We start from the raw sequence: 17194 nt of genomic DNA, 5'->3' as shown, positions 1-17194 counted from the left end.
AGTTTGTATGAAGATAGTGACATGAGGTTACAGCAAATCCCAATTAGCTCAATAAATTCAGCAAATGATAAATAAATAACAATGAGCAACAATTATACCTTTTAACCCTTTAACAATCTGTTAATCAAAGTCAGAAATTGCTCTCGAAATGTACATTAAGATTGAGCAAATATATGACAATCATATACATAACAAATTGAACTTAATCTTAGTATATATTATTTGTCCTAAATATAAATAGATTATATGAACATAATATAACAGGTTAACACAAGGGGGGTAGTGTAGTGGTGATGGATAGGGCAGAATATCTTGCTGAAGCCACGAGACAGCTGAATGACACAGACACCTACCTTATCCCGACAGGGGATCCTACAAATATATTAAAAAAAGAGCTGTCACATTTACTTGATGAGGTGGTGGAGGAGGGACTTATGGATGCTGTTACAGCTGAGTACTTTTGGTGGACAAACCAGTGACTCCGATTTTCCACCACCTCCCCAAGGTACACAAAAGTATATTCAATGTGAAGGGGAGGCCAATAGTTGCGGGCATTGGTTCCTTGCTAGAACCATTATCGAAATGGGTTGATCAATTTTTACAACCTATAGTCAAAAGAATACCTAGTTATGTGAGGGATACCACTCATGCCCTACAACTATTGGAAACCCTACCCTGGCAAAAGGAATACAGTTGGCTAACTATTGATGTTACCTCCTTGTACTCTTCCATTCCCCATCATTATGGCCTTTTAGCCATTGATTACTACTTAAAGCTATACACTGACCTTATGGATGAAGCAAGAATTTTGGTCCCCAAGGTGATCAAGTTTCTATTGGAGCATAACTTTTTTGTTTTTCAGTGAACATATTACCTCCAGAGATGTGGGACCGCAATGGGGGCAACATTTGCCCCCTCCTATGCCAAACTGTTTATGGGTTGGTGGGAGAGGTCCCACGTCTACAGAGGTAATACAGGTTTCATTGTTCAATATTTAAGATTTATAGATGACCTACTTATTGTATTGTCATCAAGTGAATATGAGGCTCAGAAATTTGTCTCCTTGATCAACTCAAATGATGTTGGATTAAAATTCACCTTTAAATGTAAAAAGGAAAGCATTATTTTCTGGATGTTACCCTAAATGGGGATGAGAGGAATGGACAGATTATTTCTACTCTCTACAGAAAACCAATTTCAGGGAACAGCTTGTTGCACGCTCGCTCGCTCTAGCCACCCTAAACATGTGTTTAAGGGTATAGCTAAGAGCCAATTTTTGCGTTTAAAAAGGAACCGCTCCCTTGAGAGTGATTTTCTGGTGGAGAGCAAAGGTTTGAGGGACAGAATGACTCTTAGAGGTTATCCAAAACAGGTTATCAATAAAGCATTTTATGAAATAAAAGGATTAAATTGTGATACATTGTTGAAGACAGAAGGTATCCGTAGGAAATAAGATCATTCACTAAATGTACACAAGCCTAAATTTATCACCTAATTTTCAAACCAATATGATGCAGTTTGCAATATTGTGAAGAAAAATCTGCCCATTTTAATGGGGGATAAGACCCTGAGGAATACCATAGACAAAGGTTGCATGTTTGTCCCCAGGAGGAACACTACCCTAGGAAATATACTAGCACCTAGTATGCTGAGAAGTGATAAGAATGTGACCAGTTCTTAGTTACATCACAATGGGACATACAAATGTGGTAGAAATAATTGTAGTTCATGTGACCACATTTATAGTTCTGAAACATTTAAATCTACAGTTACTGTGGACAGGAATTCTCTACTAAGGGATGTATTAACTGTAAGAGTACCTACATTATCTACCTGGTAGAATGTAGTCTTTGTCAAAAAGAATACTTGGGAAGAACTACAAGGGAGGTGGGTAAGCGTATTAGAGAACACTTGTCATACATATCAAGTAAATTACCTTGCTCAGCTCTTTCCAAACACTTCATTGAAACACATAATCAAAACACCAAGACATTGAGATGGCAGGTCATAGAACAAATTAAAAAACCACCAAGACGTGGTGATACATTTTCTATTTTGTGCAAACAGGAAACATATTGGATATTTAAAATGCAGAGTTTGTTGCCCTCCGGCTTCAACTCTGAGTTTGATATTATCAATTTTTGGCAAAGATGAGTTACTAAAAATCTGGTCCCTGCAAATTAGTTAACCCGTTATATTATGTTCCTATAATCTATTTATATTTAGGACAAATAATATATACTAAGATTAAGTTCAATTTGTTATGTATATAATTGTCATATATTTGCTCAATCTTAATGTACGTTTCGAGAGCAATTTCTGACTTTGATTAACAGATTGTTAAAGGGTTAAAAGGTATAATTGTTGCTCATTGTTTTTATTTATCATTTGCCGAATTTATTGAGCTAATTGGGATTTGCTGTAACCTCATGTCACTATCTTCATACAAACTGAGTTACAACATTCAAACCCCCTCTGTGGTTGATGCTTAGGAAAAAGGTTTTTGTGCCATGTTTGGATATATAGAGGGATATTAGTATCTGTTTGCAGTGGTTTGTTAACCTTATTATGACAGTCAGGATAGTTAGTAACTAACTCTCTCTATATATTAAAAAGTCCCACTTTGCACACATTATATACTTGGTCCCTGATCTATGAATGTAAAGGTTTACAAATGTAATAATTTTTCTATTATATATGTATTAGATATATTCTACACACTTGAGTAATTTCGGTTGTGTTAGTATACATGGAGTTAAATGTTCATCAGGAGATGCTGCATGTCATTTAAAGAAATGTTACACATGTTAGGTATTAGTCTATGATTACGGTCAGGGAGACCGAAACTGGTCAGACTACGTTTTGAATTTTTAACAGCATGTCCTGTTGTTTTTAATTTGGAATAAAGCAATTTACTATTCAATTTTCAAATGGCTGTCTGTTGGAACTTTCTTTATATTTAACTATTTGCCCAGAGGACATTTGGGTGTCTACTACTACCTACAGCCTTACCCCCTTTTGGGCTCATGCTACATTATCCTAATCTGGGTCATCAAGATACAGTGTTGGTGTGCATCAGTACATTTGTGTGCTGTCCAGGACCTGCCTGCACTTGCTTTACTGCTGCCTTTGTCCGGAATGGATGCTGAGATTTGCAGGGGATATTCTATTGTACATGGATCTCTCTGGCTGCATCATTGGGCTCATTGACGGTCCAAGCTAGTAGTTGATTGGCTACAGGGCTGTCACATGACGCATGAAACATAGAGTCTTCAATTCTCATGGCCATAGGAGGGTCACGTGATACCGGAAGCACTAAGCCCTAAGCGTGAACGCCGGAGTAGTAAACGTTTCCTGTGATACAAGCTTCTCTGCTCTTCAGTTCAACTTCGCATTTTGGGTGAGTGAAATCAGAGATTATCTTCACGTTGTGTCTAATGACCTAGTGATGAACTGTTCCGGTTTTTCTATACATCGCTTTTGGATTGCACTTCACTACGTTGTTCTCCACCATCTTCTTAAAGACTTGGAGCTAGTAGTGAACTATCACCTTATTGTATAATTATTGTATTGACTAAGTCTCATTTATTAGGATGTACATCTGCTTATGGGACTAATTGCAATATTTGTGATGGGACTATTACAACAAGGTATTATTTAAGAGCTGTGATCCTATGTCTCTCTGATTTGGTGCGCTCTCTCTTTTTTTTACAGCTGTTACCTTTGATGGTTAATATATATCTCTTGTTTGTTCTCTTCATTTTACATATATATATATATATATATATATATATATATATATATATATATATATATATATATATATATATATATATATATATATATATATATATATATATATATATACGTATATATACACACACACATACATAAACATACATATATATACTTAGATGTGTATGAATGTATCTCTATGTTAAAGCCCTTCATATTTTAAGCCCTTAAAACGTTTTAATGCAATATATTTTTTAATAAATTATATTAGACAGTGTTATGATGTAACTGTACAATGTATTTTTTTATCTGTTTTGTAAAACTTTTTAGTCAAGCATAACAGCAATAAACCTGATATCGCTTGCACACAGCAGTTAGTGCGCCACCCGTAATCTAGCCCTAAATACATTAACAGTGATTACAATAATAATAATCATCATTATTATTATTATTAATCCTTTATCCCAAATTAAAATATGAGAAAATAGAAATGTTGGCATATAAAAGGTTGCCAGAAATATATATGTACACAGACACAATATTCGATCGGGTTGATTTCTGTCCACCGCCTCAGAGCAGGCGGTCAGGTTATGGAGCAGCGGTCTTTAGACCTTCAGGCTCGCCAGAAACACGGGGCATCAAGCTCTGTACGGAGCTTGATAAATATGCCCCAATAAGTAATCAACAAATCCCCAACTGCCACCCCTCTTAATGTCATTAACAAATCAGAAGAGTTGGGGGCACATTTTTTACAAATAGCCTGCCTATTCAAGAGTTTGATTGGTTCAATAGATTAACCAGTTAGAACTATATTTAAAAGTTATAGGCCTAGATTTGGAGTTCGGCGGTAAAAGGGCTGTTAACGCTCCGCGGGCTTTTTTCTGGCCGCACCATAAAATTAACTCTGGTATCGAGAGTTCAAACAAATGCTGCGTTAGGCTCCAAAAAAGGAGCGTAGAGCATTTTTACCGCAAAAGCAACTCTCGATACCAGAGTTGCTTACGGACGCGGCCGGCCTAAAAAACGTGCTCGTGCACGATTCCCCCATAGGAAACAATGGGGCTGTTTGAGCTGAAAAAAAACCTAACACCTGCAAAAAAGCAGCGTTCAGCTCCTAACGCAGCCCCATTGTTTGCTATGGGGAAACTCTTCCTACGTCTGCACCTAACACTCTAACATGTACCCTGAGTCTAAACACCCCTAGCCTTACACTTATTAACCCCTAATCTGCCGCCCCCGCTATCGCTGACCCCTGCATATTTTTTTAAACCCCTAATCTGCCGCTCCGTAAACCGCCGCAACCTACGTTATCCCTATGTACCCCTAATCTGCTACCCCTAACACCGCCGACCCCTATATTATATTTATTAACCCCTAACCTGCCCCCCACAACGTCGCCGACACCTGCCTACACTTATTAACCCCTAATCTGCCGAGCGGACCTGAGCGCTACTATAATAAAGTTATTAACCCCTAATCCGCCTCACTAACCCTATCATAAATAGTATTAACCCCTAATCTGCCCTCCCTAACATCGCCGACACCTAACTTCAATTATTAACCCCTAATCTTCCGATCGGAGCTCACCGCTATTCTAATAAATGGATTACCCCTAAAGCTAAGTCTAACCCTAACACTAACACCCCCCTAAGTTAAATATAATATTTATCTAACGAAATAAATTAACTCTTATTAAATAACTTATTCCTATTTAAAGCTAAATACTTACCTGTAAAATAAATCCTAATATAGCTACAATATAAATTATAATTATATTATAGCTATTTTAGGATTAATATTTATTTTACAGGCAACTTTGTAATTATTTTAACCAGGTACAATAGCTATTAAATAGTTAAGAACTATTTAATAGTTACCTAGTTAAAATAATAACAAATTTACCTGTAAAATAAATCCTAACCTAAGTTATAATTAAACCTAACACTACCCTATCAATAAAATAATTAAATAAACTACCTACAATTACCTACAATTAACCTAACACTACACTATCAATAAATTAATTAAACACAATTTCTACAAATAAATACAATTAAATAAACTAGCTAAAGTACAAAAAATAAAAAAGAACTAAGTTACAGAAAATAAAAAAATATTTACAAACATAAGAAAAATATTACAACAATTTTAAACTAATTACACCTACTCTAAGCCCCCTAATAAAATAACAAAGCCCCCCAAAATAAAAAATTCCCTACCCTATTCTAAATTTAAAAAGTTACAAGCTCTTTTACCTTACCAGCCCTGAACAGGGCCCTTTGCGGGGCATGCCCCAAGAATTTCAGCTTTTTTGCCTGTAAAAAAAAACATACAATACCCCCCCCCCCAACATTACAACCCACCACCCACATACCCCTAATCTAACCCAAACCCCCCTTAAATAAACCTAACACTAATCCCCTGAAGATCTTCCTACCTTGTCTTCACCATCCAGGTATCACCGATCCGTCCTGGCTCCAAGATCTTCATCCAACCCAAGCGGGGGTTGGCGATCCATAATCCGGTCCAGAAGAGGCTCCAAAGTCTTCCTTCTATCCGGCAAGAAGAGGACATCCGGACCGGCAAACATCTTCTCCAAGCGGCATCTTCGATCTTCTTCCATCCGGAGCGAAGCGGCAGGATCCTGAAGACCTCCAGCGCGGAACATCCATCTGGACCGACGACTGAACGACGAATGACTGTTCCTTTAAGGGACGTCATCCAAGATGGCGTCCCTCGAATTCCGATTGGCAGATAGGATTCTATCAGCCAATCGGAATTAAGGTAGGAATTTTCTGATTGGCTGATGGAATCAGCCAATCAGAATCAAGTTCAATCCGATTGGCTGATCCAATCAGCCAATCAGATTGAGCTCGCATTTTATTGGCTGTTCCGATCAGCCAATAGAATGCGAGCTCAATCTGATTGGCTGATTGGATCGGCCAATCGGATTGAACTAGATTCTGATTGGCTGATTCCATCAGCCAATCAGAAAATTCCTACCTTAATTCCGATTGGCTGATAGAATCCTATCAGCCAATCGGAATTCGAGGGACGCCATCTTGGATGACGTCCCTTAAAGGAACAGTCATTCGTCGTTCAGTCGTCGGTCCGGATGGATGTTCCGCGCTGGAGGTCTTCAGGATCCTGCCGCTTCGCTCCGGATGGAAGAAGATCGAAGCTGCCGCTTGGAGAAGATGTTTGCTGGTCCAGATGTCCTCTTCTTGCCGGATAGGAGGAAGACTTTGGAGCCTCTTCTGGACCGGATTATGGATCGCCAACCCCCGCTTGGGTTGGATGAAGATCTTGGAGCCAGGACGGATCGGTGATACCTGGATGGTGAAGACAAGGTAGGAAGATCTTCAGGGGCTTAGTGTTAGGTTTATTTAAGGGGGGTTTGGGTTAGATTAGGGGTATGTGGGTGGTGGGTTGTAATGTTGGGGGGGGGGTATTGTATGGTTTTTTTTACAGGCAAAAGAGCTGAAATTCTTGGGGCATGCCCCGCAAAGGGCCCTGTTCAGGGCTGGTAAGGTAAAAGAGCTTGTAACTTTTTTAATTTAGAATAGGGTAGGGAATTTTTTATTTTGGGGGGCTTTGTTATTTTATTAGGGGGCTTAGAGTAGGTGTAATTAGTTTAAAATTGTTGTAATATTTTTCTTATGTTTGTAAATATTTTTTTATTTTCTGTAACTTAGTTCTTTTTTATTTTTTGTACTTTAGCTAGTTTATTTAATTGTATTTATTTGTAGCAATTGTGTTTAATTAATTTATTGATAGTGTAGTGTTAGGTTAATTGTAGGTAATTGTAGGTAGTTTATTTAATTATTTTATTGATAGGGTAGTGTTAGGTTTAATTATAACTTAGGTTAGGATTTATTTTACAGGTAAATTTGTTATTATTTTAACTAGGTAACTATTAAATAGTTCTTAACTATTTAATAGCTATTGTACCTGGTTAAAATAATTACAAAGTTGCCTGTAAAATAAATATTAATCCTAAAATAGCTATAATATAATTATAATTTATATTGTAGCTATATTAGGATTTATTTTACAGGTAAGTATTTAGCTTTAAATAGGAATAATTTATTTAATAAGAGTTAATTTATTTCGTTAGATGTAAATTATATTTAACTTAGGGGGGTGTTAGTGTTAGGGTTAGACTTAGCTTTAGGGGTTAATACATTTATTAGAATAGCGGTGAGGTCCGCTCGGCAGATTAGGGGTTAATAATTGAAGGTAGCTGTCGGCGATGTTAGGGAGGGCAGATTAGGGGTTAATACTATTTATGATAGGGTTAGTGATGCGGATTAGGGGTTAATAACTTTATTATAGTAGCGCTCAGGTCCGCTCGGCAGATTAGGGGTTAATAAGTGTAGGCAGGTGTCGGCGACGTTGAGGGGGGCAGATTAGGGGTTAATAAATATAATATAGGGGTCGGCGGTGTTAGGGGTAGCAGATTAGGGGTACATAGGGATAACGTAGGTGGCGGCGCTTTGCGGTCGGAAGATTAGGGGTTAATTATTTTAAGTAGCTGGCGGCGACGTTGTGGGGGGCAGGTTAGGGGTTAATAAATGTAATACAGGGGTCGGCGGGGTTAGGGGCAGCAGATTAGGGGGTACATAAGTATAACGTAGGTGGCGGTCGGCAGATTAGGGGTTAAAAATTTTAATCAAGTGGCGGCGATGTGGGGGGAGCTCGGTTTAGGGGTACATAGGTAGTTTATGGGTGTTAGTGTACTTTAGGGTACAGTAGTTAAGAGCTTTATAAACCGGCGTTAGCCAGAAAGCTCTTAACTCCTGCTATTTTCAGGCGGCTGGAGTTTTGTCGTTAGAGCTCTAACGCTCACTTCAGAAACGACTCTAAATACCAGCGTTAGAAAGATCCCATTGAAAAGATAGGCTACGCAAATGGCGTAGGGGGATCTGCGGTATGGAAAAGTCGCGGCTGAAAAGTGAGCGTTAGACCCTTTAATCACTGACTCCAAATACCAGCGGGCGGCCAAAACCAGCGTTAGGAGCCTCTAACGCTGGTTTTGACGGCTACCGCCGAACTCCAAATCTAGGCCATAGAGATTGCAAGTTTTGCGCTAAACCCGGTGCGTAAATAACGCTAAAAATTTAGCGGTACCACACCTTCCATACCGCCGCTATTACAAGTTACAAAAAAAACTTCTTGTGTTGTGCGTTATGGTGCTTTAAGCTCCATACCCATAAAAGCCAAGTCCTGACTTTACGTGCTCATGCACGTCTTTCCCCATAGACATCAATGGAGAAAAACTAACACCTGCAATTGCGGAATGGTGATCGCTATTAAGCAACCCCATTGATGCCTATGGAGACAAGAAGGTTATGTATAAACCTAACACCCTAACAAAAAAACATAGTCTAATAACCCCTAATCCGCCACCCCCAACATCTCCAACAGTAAATAAAGATATTAACCCCTAAACCACCGCCCCCCACATCGTTCACATCTAAATAAAACTATTAACCCCTAATCCGCCACACCCCACATCACTAGCACCTAAATAAAGCTATTAAATCTAATCTGTCGCCCTGCATCACTAACACCTAATTAAAACTATTAACCCCTAATCTGCCACCCCTCCTCATAGCTAACACCTAAATAAACTATTAACCCCTAATCCGCCGCCCCCGCATCACAAATACTAAACTAAATCAATTAACCCCTAAACCACCAAACACCCACATTGCAAAAACTAAACATATTAACTCCTAAACCTAACACCCCCCTAACTTTATATTAAAGCTACAATATAACTACCTTAAAATAAATAGAAAAATACCTGTGAAATAAAAAAAGCCTAAGCTTAAACTATAAATAAACAGAACACTACCATTTTATCAAAATAAAATATACCAAAAATTAAAAAAAAAATACAAAATTAAAAAATCCTAATACTACGTAAACTCCCCCTAACATTACAAAATAAATAACAAACTCTAAAATTACGAAAAATGAAAAATTTTTCTAAGATTACAGAAAATAATAAACAAAATTATCCAAAATAAAAAATTAAACCTAATCTAATCCCCCTATAAAAACAAAAAAGCCACCCCAAAATAAAAACCTAATCTAACACTAAACTACCAATAGCTCTTAGAAGGGCCTTTGTAGGGCATTGCCCTAAGTTTTACAGCTCTTTTGTCCTTAAAAATACTAAGTACCCCCTAACAGTAAAATCCCCCACCCATCCATCCCTCAAAATAAAAAAGACCTAACTCTAAAAAAACCTAATCTACCCATTGCCCCTAAAGGGGCATTTTTATGGGCATTGCCCTTAAAAGGGTAATCAGCTCTTCTGCTGCCCATTAAAATAAAAAAGCCCTAATCTGAAAAAAAACCACCCCAAAAAAATAAAAAAATAGCAATAACCCCATAAAATGTACTCACCATTCCTGAAGTCCAGACATACATTTACCAAGCAGAGCAAAGTCATCCAGGTGACGAAGATCTTCATCCAGCACGGGGCCATCTTCCTCATCCCGGTGGCACGGAGCAGGTTCGCCGACAGTGCAGATCTCCACCGCAAATTGAAGATTGAATTTAAGGTACCCATTTTATATTGGGGTACTTTGCATTCCTATTGGCTGAACATTTGAAATCAGCCAATAGTATGAGAGCTGCTTTAATTCTATTGGCTGTTCAAATCAGCGAATAGAATTTAAGCAGCTCTCATCCTATTGGCTGATTAGAAAATTAGCCAATAGAAATGCAAGGTACCTCAATATAAAATGGATACCTTGCATTCAATCTTCAGTGTGCGGCGGAGATCGCATGAAGAAGAGGCTCCATGTTGGACATCCGTGACGCCGACGAACCTGCTCCGCGCCACCACAGCTCCGCACCACTGGGATGAAGAGAGAAGATGGCCCCACGCTGGATGAAGACTTTGCTCCACCTTGAAGACGATGGATGTCCAGACTTCAGGAATGGTGAATACATTTTTTTGGGTTAGTGTTATTTTTTTTTTTTATGGGTGTTTTTTTTTATATTAGGGCTTTTTTATTTTAATGGGCAGCAAAAGAGCTGATTGCCCTTTTAAGGGCAATGTCCATACAATTGCCCCTTTAGGGGCAAAGGATAGCTTAGCTTTTTTTAGAGTTAGGTCTTATTTATTTGGGGGGGTTGGATGGGTTGGCGGGTTTTACTGTTAGGGGGTACTTAGTATGTTTAAGAGCAAAAAACCTGTAAAACTTAGGGCAATGCCCTACCAAAGGCCCTTTTAAGGGCTATTGGTAGTTTAGTGTTAGATTAGGGGGTGTTTTTATTTTGTGGTGTTTTTGTTTTTTTATAGGGGTATTAGATTAGGTTTTTTTTTTATATTAGATAATTAAGTTTATTATTTTCTGTAATATTTCATATTTTTTATAATGTTAGGTTTTTTTTTTGTAGGGTTAGGATTTTTTTTATTTTGTAATTTAGTTTTTTTATTTTTGGTATATTTTATTTGGACACAATAGTAGTGTTATGTTTATTCATAGTTTAAGCTTAGTTTTTTTTATTTCACTGGTAAGTTTTTATTTATTTTAAGGTAGTTAAATTTTAACTTTAATTTAAAGTTAGGAGGGTGTAAGGTTTAGGGGTTAATAATTTAATTTAGGTAGTCGCAATGTGGGTGTTTGGTGGTTTAGGGGTTAATAGGTTTAGTTTTTGCAAGGCGGGGGGCGGCGGATTAGAGGTTAATACTTTAGTTTAGTGTTGACGATGCAGGGATCGGCGGTTTATGGGTTAATAGGTTAATTTAGTGTTGGCGATGTGGGTGGCGGCGTATTAGAGGTTAATAAGTTTATTATAGTATTTGGGATGTGGGGGGATGATGTATTAGGGGTTAATATGTAGTTTATGGGTGTTAGTGTACTTTGTAACATTTTTGTTATGAGTTTTGTGAAACATTTTTGTTTTGCAAAATCCATAACTACTGGCCTTTGATTGCGGAATGGATGGTGGCAGTATAAGCTATAACACTAGCGGAATAGCCGCACAACTTTTAATACAGGTGAGCTGAAAATTCCACACTCAAAAGCCATTTTTTGAGTGCAGAATGGATTGTTGCGGTATAGACTAAAACTCTTGTGGTATAGCCATATCGCGCGACTTGTAATACAGGTGAGCTTACCATTCCGCACGCAAAGGCCAATTTTTCAGTGGTATAGATGTACCGCACAACTTGTAATCTAGCCCATAACTAGGTAATGGAACAAAACAGGAATCAGATTGAATCATAGATTTAAATATACTATTTGTATCTTAAGTTGGTTTATTAGTGAGGAAGGGGATCATGTAGGGGATGTTTCCAATATAAGAATCATATGGGGTATTGATTTTAGAGCAGACTTGCTTTGGGTGGGATGGTCATATAGAGTGTGTTATAGTTAAAGGGGGTTTGTTCAGTGGGTAATTGCAGTTATGGTTAAGTATGCTGGAAAATTCAGGTAGTTATGATTATGGTTAATTGTGCAAGGTATTTGTGTGTAGTTGAAATTAGGATTAATTGTTCTGGGGGTGCAGGTCATAGGGTAAATTGCACCAGGGGATTTGGATAAATGGGTCAGTGTTATCTTGCAGAGGGAGAATTGGGCAGTCACAGTTGGGGTTAATGTGTGATGGAGGAAGCCAGGTCAGAATGTTAGGGTTTACTGGTACTGGGAGCTTATTAAGTTTTAGGGTCAGTGTTTGCTTGAGGTCATGGTTAAACTGTGGGGTAGGGGGCTTGGGACATTTGGGTTTTAGTTTGTTATTTAATCTTTTTCCTCTGTATTGAGCTGTATATAACTAAAAGCTATTCAACTACTGTTACAGCATTTGTGCAGCTGTTCTTAGGTGTTGCAAAGAGTGAGGGAGCAGTGGTAGTTATGCCACGTGCTGCACATAGTAGGGACAGTTGCTACTTCATGACTTTGCACATTAAACAAAATATTAATTTGGAGCTGAAGTGTTTATTAAATTGTATGAATAGCTTATGGATGGTTATCATGTGGTTCCTGTGTCATATTCTGGTTTAGGCATCAGTACTTCTATTGTTGACCCCTTTTCATTCTGTTTCTTATGAGTTTTTAGCTATGCTGTACAACTCTATGTAAAGATTGTCATGGCTTCTATTTTAAGCCTTTTTTTCTGAAAAATTGTCAGGGTTGCCTGTTTTTCTTTACCCATTTGTGATACTTGGTCTCTGGTGCTCTTTCATTGCTTCATTATGGACCTTTTCCTGACTGTATGACCCTTCTAATATTTGCAGATTTCATACTTTATCCTGTTTGGCTTTTACACTTCCTTATCCTGAACTCTCCTCTAGAATTCTAGATTCTGATTGCTTTCTTTGTGTATGGCACTGCCAAGTCCAACAACTCCTGCTGTAACCACTACCATGCCTACCAGTGTGTATCTACAGTCTTTGCTACATGTTAACATTTATATCACTTCTGAGTATTTACTTACCATCAATTCTATGGGGCCAATTTATCAAGTGTCTGGCGGATCATGTCTGCCAGACATCGATAAATGCCGACAGCATACGCTGTCGGCATTTATCATTGCACAAGCAGTTCTGGTTAACTGCTTGTGCAATGCCACCCCCTGCAGATTCGCGGCCGCTAGCAGGGGGTGTCAATCAACCCGATCATATTTGATCGGGCGGATTGCTGTCTGCCGCCTCAGAGGTGGCGGACAAGGTAAGGAGCAGCTTCTTACTCCTGTTTCCGCTATAAATCCTTCCCTATGAGTTCTATCTATGGGTCATATCTGAGTTTTTACCCTCAGTCCTAACAATGATATTGACATAATGATTCAACCCAAGAACCTTTCCTGTGCAGATAATACTGTCAAGCTGATAATGGTGCCCTATGACCTGCTACATCTTTTGCTATCAGTAGCAGGTCCTATAGGGTAAAAGCATTGAAGTGGGTTTGTTTGTATGCAGCAGTATGGAATGTGGTGGCACTATATAAATAGATAATAATAATAATAATAAAAATAATAATAATAATAATAATATACCAGTTTAAAGGTAAGAACATTAGGTACTTACTAAACCTGAAGCAATGCAATGTAACCAGCACCCACATCAGTCACTTCTATGGCTCGATTCAAAGGCCAAAATCACCATTCAATCAAGTAAGAGCATATATAGGTAATGGAGTGTTAGCATACATATGTTAATGTTTGTTAAACCCAGATTGAGTTGAGGAGTCTCTTACCTGTGTTTTGCCTTTCTCTGTTCCTACAGAAAAAAAATAATAATAAAAAAAAAAACAATTAATAGAAAGTTTTTAGATATCACTGATGGAACATTAGTGAATTTGTTATTTAGATGTAATTAATTACACATTAAGTTAACAGCCTTAATGTTATAAACATTTACATGTGTGATAGTCCTGTACTACACTTTGTTGTTCTGCTTTTAGGCTAATGACCGGCTGGGGTGTACATTACCAGCTACCTCAAGCTCCCTATTCTATACATCAATATTTATTTATACCAGCTGTTTTTACTGGTAGCATTGTGATCTAGCCCTCGGTTTTGCTAATAAATAAATAATTGCTCTGGGAGTAAAATGATTAACTCATGAGCAAGAGAAATCTGTGCACACAAAGAACGGAGCCTACAATTCTGCTTTTACATCTACTCTCTATGGGCTTAATACAGGGGTAAACAGTACTGTATTTCATGCCATTTTATATAAAGGGACATAAGACTACATTTTTCATTCCACATAAAGGGCTAGATTACAAGGGGAGCAGTATTTAGTGGATTCGATAGAGCGCTAAAACTGCAGAAAGTACCGGTATTTTTTTTACGAGGGCAGGATAGTGCACGTATTACAAGTTCAAAACAAATGGTTTGCATGCCCTGATATTACAAGTCTTGAAAAATCGCGCCTTTTACGCAACAATCGTTTCCGTGCTCGAAGAGCTGTAGTTAACTGTTTTCCACCACAAAAAAAGTTTCAGGAAACACATCAAAAATACATTACAAAGTACAGTTACACTCATAATAAAACTGTCTAATAAAAATTATTTATTATAAGGGCTCAAAGATATGAGATGTCAGGTGTGAAAAAAAGTCAGGCAAAGGGCTTTAACATTGAGACACATACTATACATATACTTGTCTAAAGATGAATATGTATGTATATACATGTTTATACAGGTGTACATATATATTGTATTTATATGTGTATATATGTATTTATATGTATATGTATGTATTTATATTTGTATATATGTATTTATATGTATATGTATGTATTTATATGTATGTATTTATATGTGTATATATGTATTTATATGTATATGTATGTATTTATATGTGTATATATGTATTTATATGTATATGTATGTATTTATATTTGTATATATGTATTTATATGTATATGTATGTATTTATATGTGTATACATGTATTTATATGTATATGTATGTATTTATATGTGTATATATTGTATTTATATGTGTATATATGTATTTACAGTCATTTATACACATATAAAAACATGAATATATATGTACACATATATAAATATATACAGTATGTCTATATGTGCATTATATCCAGTTGCCATTAAGCCGATAAAAACATGATAAAACATATTTATGCAATATTCATATTTTTATAAAGATTTTAACTATGTATTTACTGTAAATATTTCACATTTGTTATTGCGAATATGCAATGGGTGTTTTTTCTTTTTTTCAAACATTTTTTGGTTCTCCATTGACTTCTATGTGGAATGCGAAAATGCGATAGCGCTTTCAGAATCGCGAGTGTTAGGTTTTTTTCCCACTTTTTTCTCCATTGATCTCTATGGGGAATACATGCACGTGCACGTGAAATCGCAAGTTGGTTTATGTGCGATATTAATTGTTGTAAAATAAATATATACCTATATATCTATATAAGTATATACAGGTGTATGTATATATATATATATATAAAGAATATTGTAATGTAACATTTTTACAGTAAATGCACAGTAAAACATATTATTAAATATTAAAATTGAATAAAAATTATTTTTCATGTTTAAAGTTGAGAAATGAGATCCGGTGTACTTCTCACAGACTCCACAACAATATAAGCCAGCACCAGAGATTCGAAATATCACTTTTAATAGTGTAAAGACGTAACGTTTTGGCCACACAAGGAGGCCTTAGTCACATGTATAAATCACACATGACAGGCATGATCTCATTCCTCAACGCCTTTCAAATTTTGGATTTATTCAGCCCATGCACAGAGTGGTTGATGTTGCTGGTGAGTGCTGATCTCTCTCTCTCTCTCTCTCTCTCTCTCTCTCTCTCTCTCTATATATATATATATATATATATATATATACATATGTGTGTGTGTACATGTGAATATGCGTGTGTATATATATATATTGATATACAGTATATACAGTATATGCATATACATATATAAATACATAAACATAAATATATATAATATAGCCCTTTCCAGTCAAACACCTTGTCATATACCATATATCTTTAAACCCTTATAGAATTTTATTTTTAATATGTATATATGATTTAACTGTTCGTTTTAATGTATAAATGATGTGCTTGGTGCACATTTTTTTAACCCCTTAGCCTTTACACAAGGAGGCCAAATTATCAAAGGTCTTGCGGACCTGATCCGACAGTGCGGATCAGGTCCGCAAGACCTCGCTGAATGCGGAGAGAAATACGCTCTCCGTATTCAGCATTGCACCAGCAGCTCACAAGAGCTGCTGGTGCAACGCCGCCCCCTGCTGACTCGCGGCCAATCGACCGCCAGCAGGGAGGTGTCAATCAACCTGATCGTACTCGATCGGGTTGAATTGTGGCGATTCCTGTCTGCCTGCTCAGAGTAAGCGGACAGGTTATGGAGCAGATGTCTTTAGACCGCTGCTTCATAACTGCTGTTTCTGGTGAGTCTGAAGACTCCCCAGAAACAGGGGCCCTCATGCTCCATACGGAGCTTGATAAATGGACCTCACGGTCTTTACTTGCACTAAGCAGACAAGAACACATTTAGGGCTAGTTTCCATTGAGGTGGTAACGTTGGGAAATGTTTTTATCACCAATTTCCAAACTTTACCACCTCGATAGAAACTAGGCCGACCTCAACTTGTAATACCTGATTAAGGCCTAGTTTCCATTGATGTGGTAAATATTTGAAACTGGTAATAAAAACATTTATCTTTATTAAAGTCTATGGAGAAGTTTTATGTTACCAACAGTTTACAAACATTACCACCTCAACAGAAACTAGGCTTGAGATAGCACGGGTGTGATACTGGTTATAGCGACTCCGCTAATGATAGAGCGCCACTTAAAATCTAGCCCAAAAAGTTTTATATAATGAGCTTTCTCAGTGGATGAATAAAAAGCTTCTCAAGCACCCATTTTGTGATCAGTTTCACATACAAATGAGTGCTGTATTTCTGTAATTAG

General features: G+C 37.2%; 1 protein-coding gene across 1 annotated transcript in view; it reads right to left on the bottom strand.

Annotated features, from left to right (window-relative positions):
- LOC128641918 (uncharacterized) overlaps nt 1-17194 on the bottom strand; it is a 448428-nt gene that overhangs the window by 46868 nt on the left and 384366 nt on the right. Inside the window, exon 11 of the mRNA XM_053694507.1 lies at nt 13956-13978. Within this exon, the coding sequence (XP_053550482.1) occupies nt 13956-13978 (23 nt within the window). The remainder of the gene's footprint in view (nt 1-13955; nt 13979-17194) is intronic.

The sequence above is a fragment of the Bombina bombina genome, chromosome 11, assembly GCF_027579735.1.
Source record: "Bombina bombina isolate aBomBom1 chromosome 11, aBomBom1.pri, whole genome shotgun sequence".
Classification (NCBI taxonomy): domain Eukaryota; kingdom Metazoa; phylum Chordata; class Amphibia; order Anura; family Bombinatoridae; genus Bombina; species Bombina bombina.
Note: the sequence above shows the minus strand (reverse complement) of the source record. Positions and strands in the feature narration are given on the sequence as shown.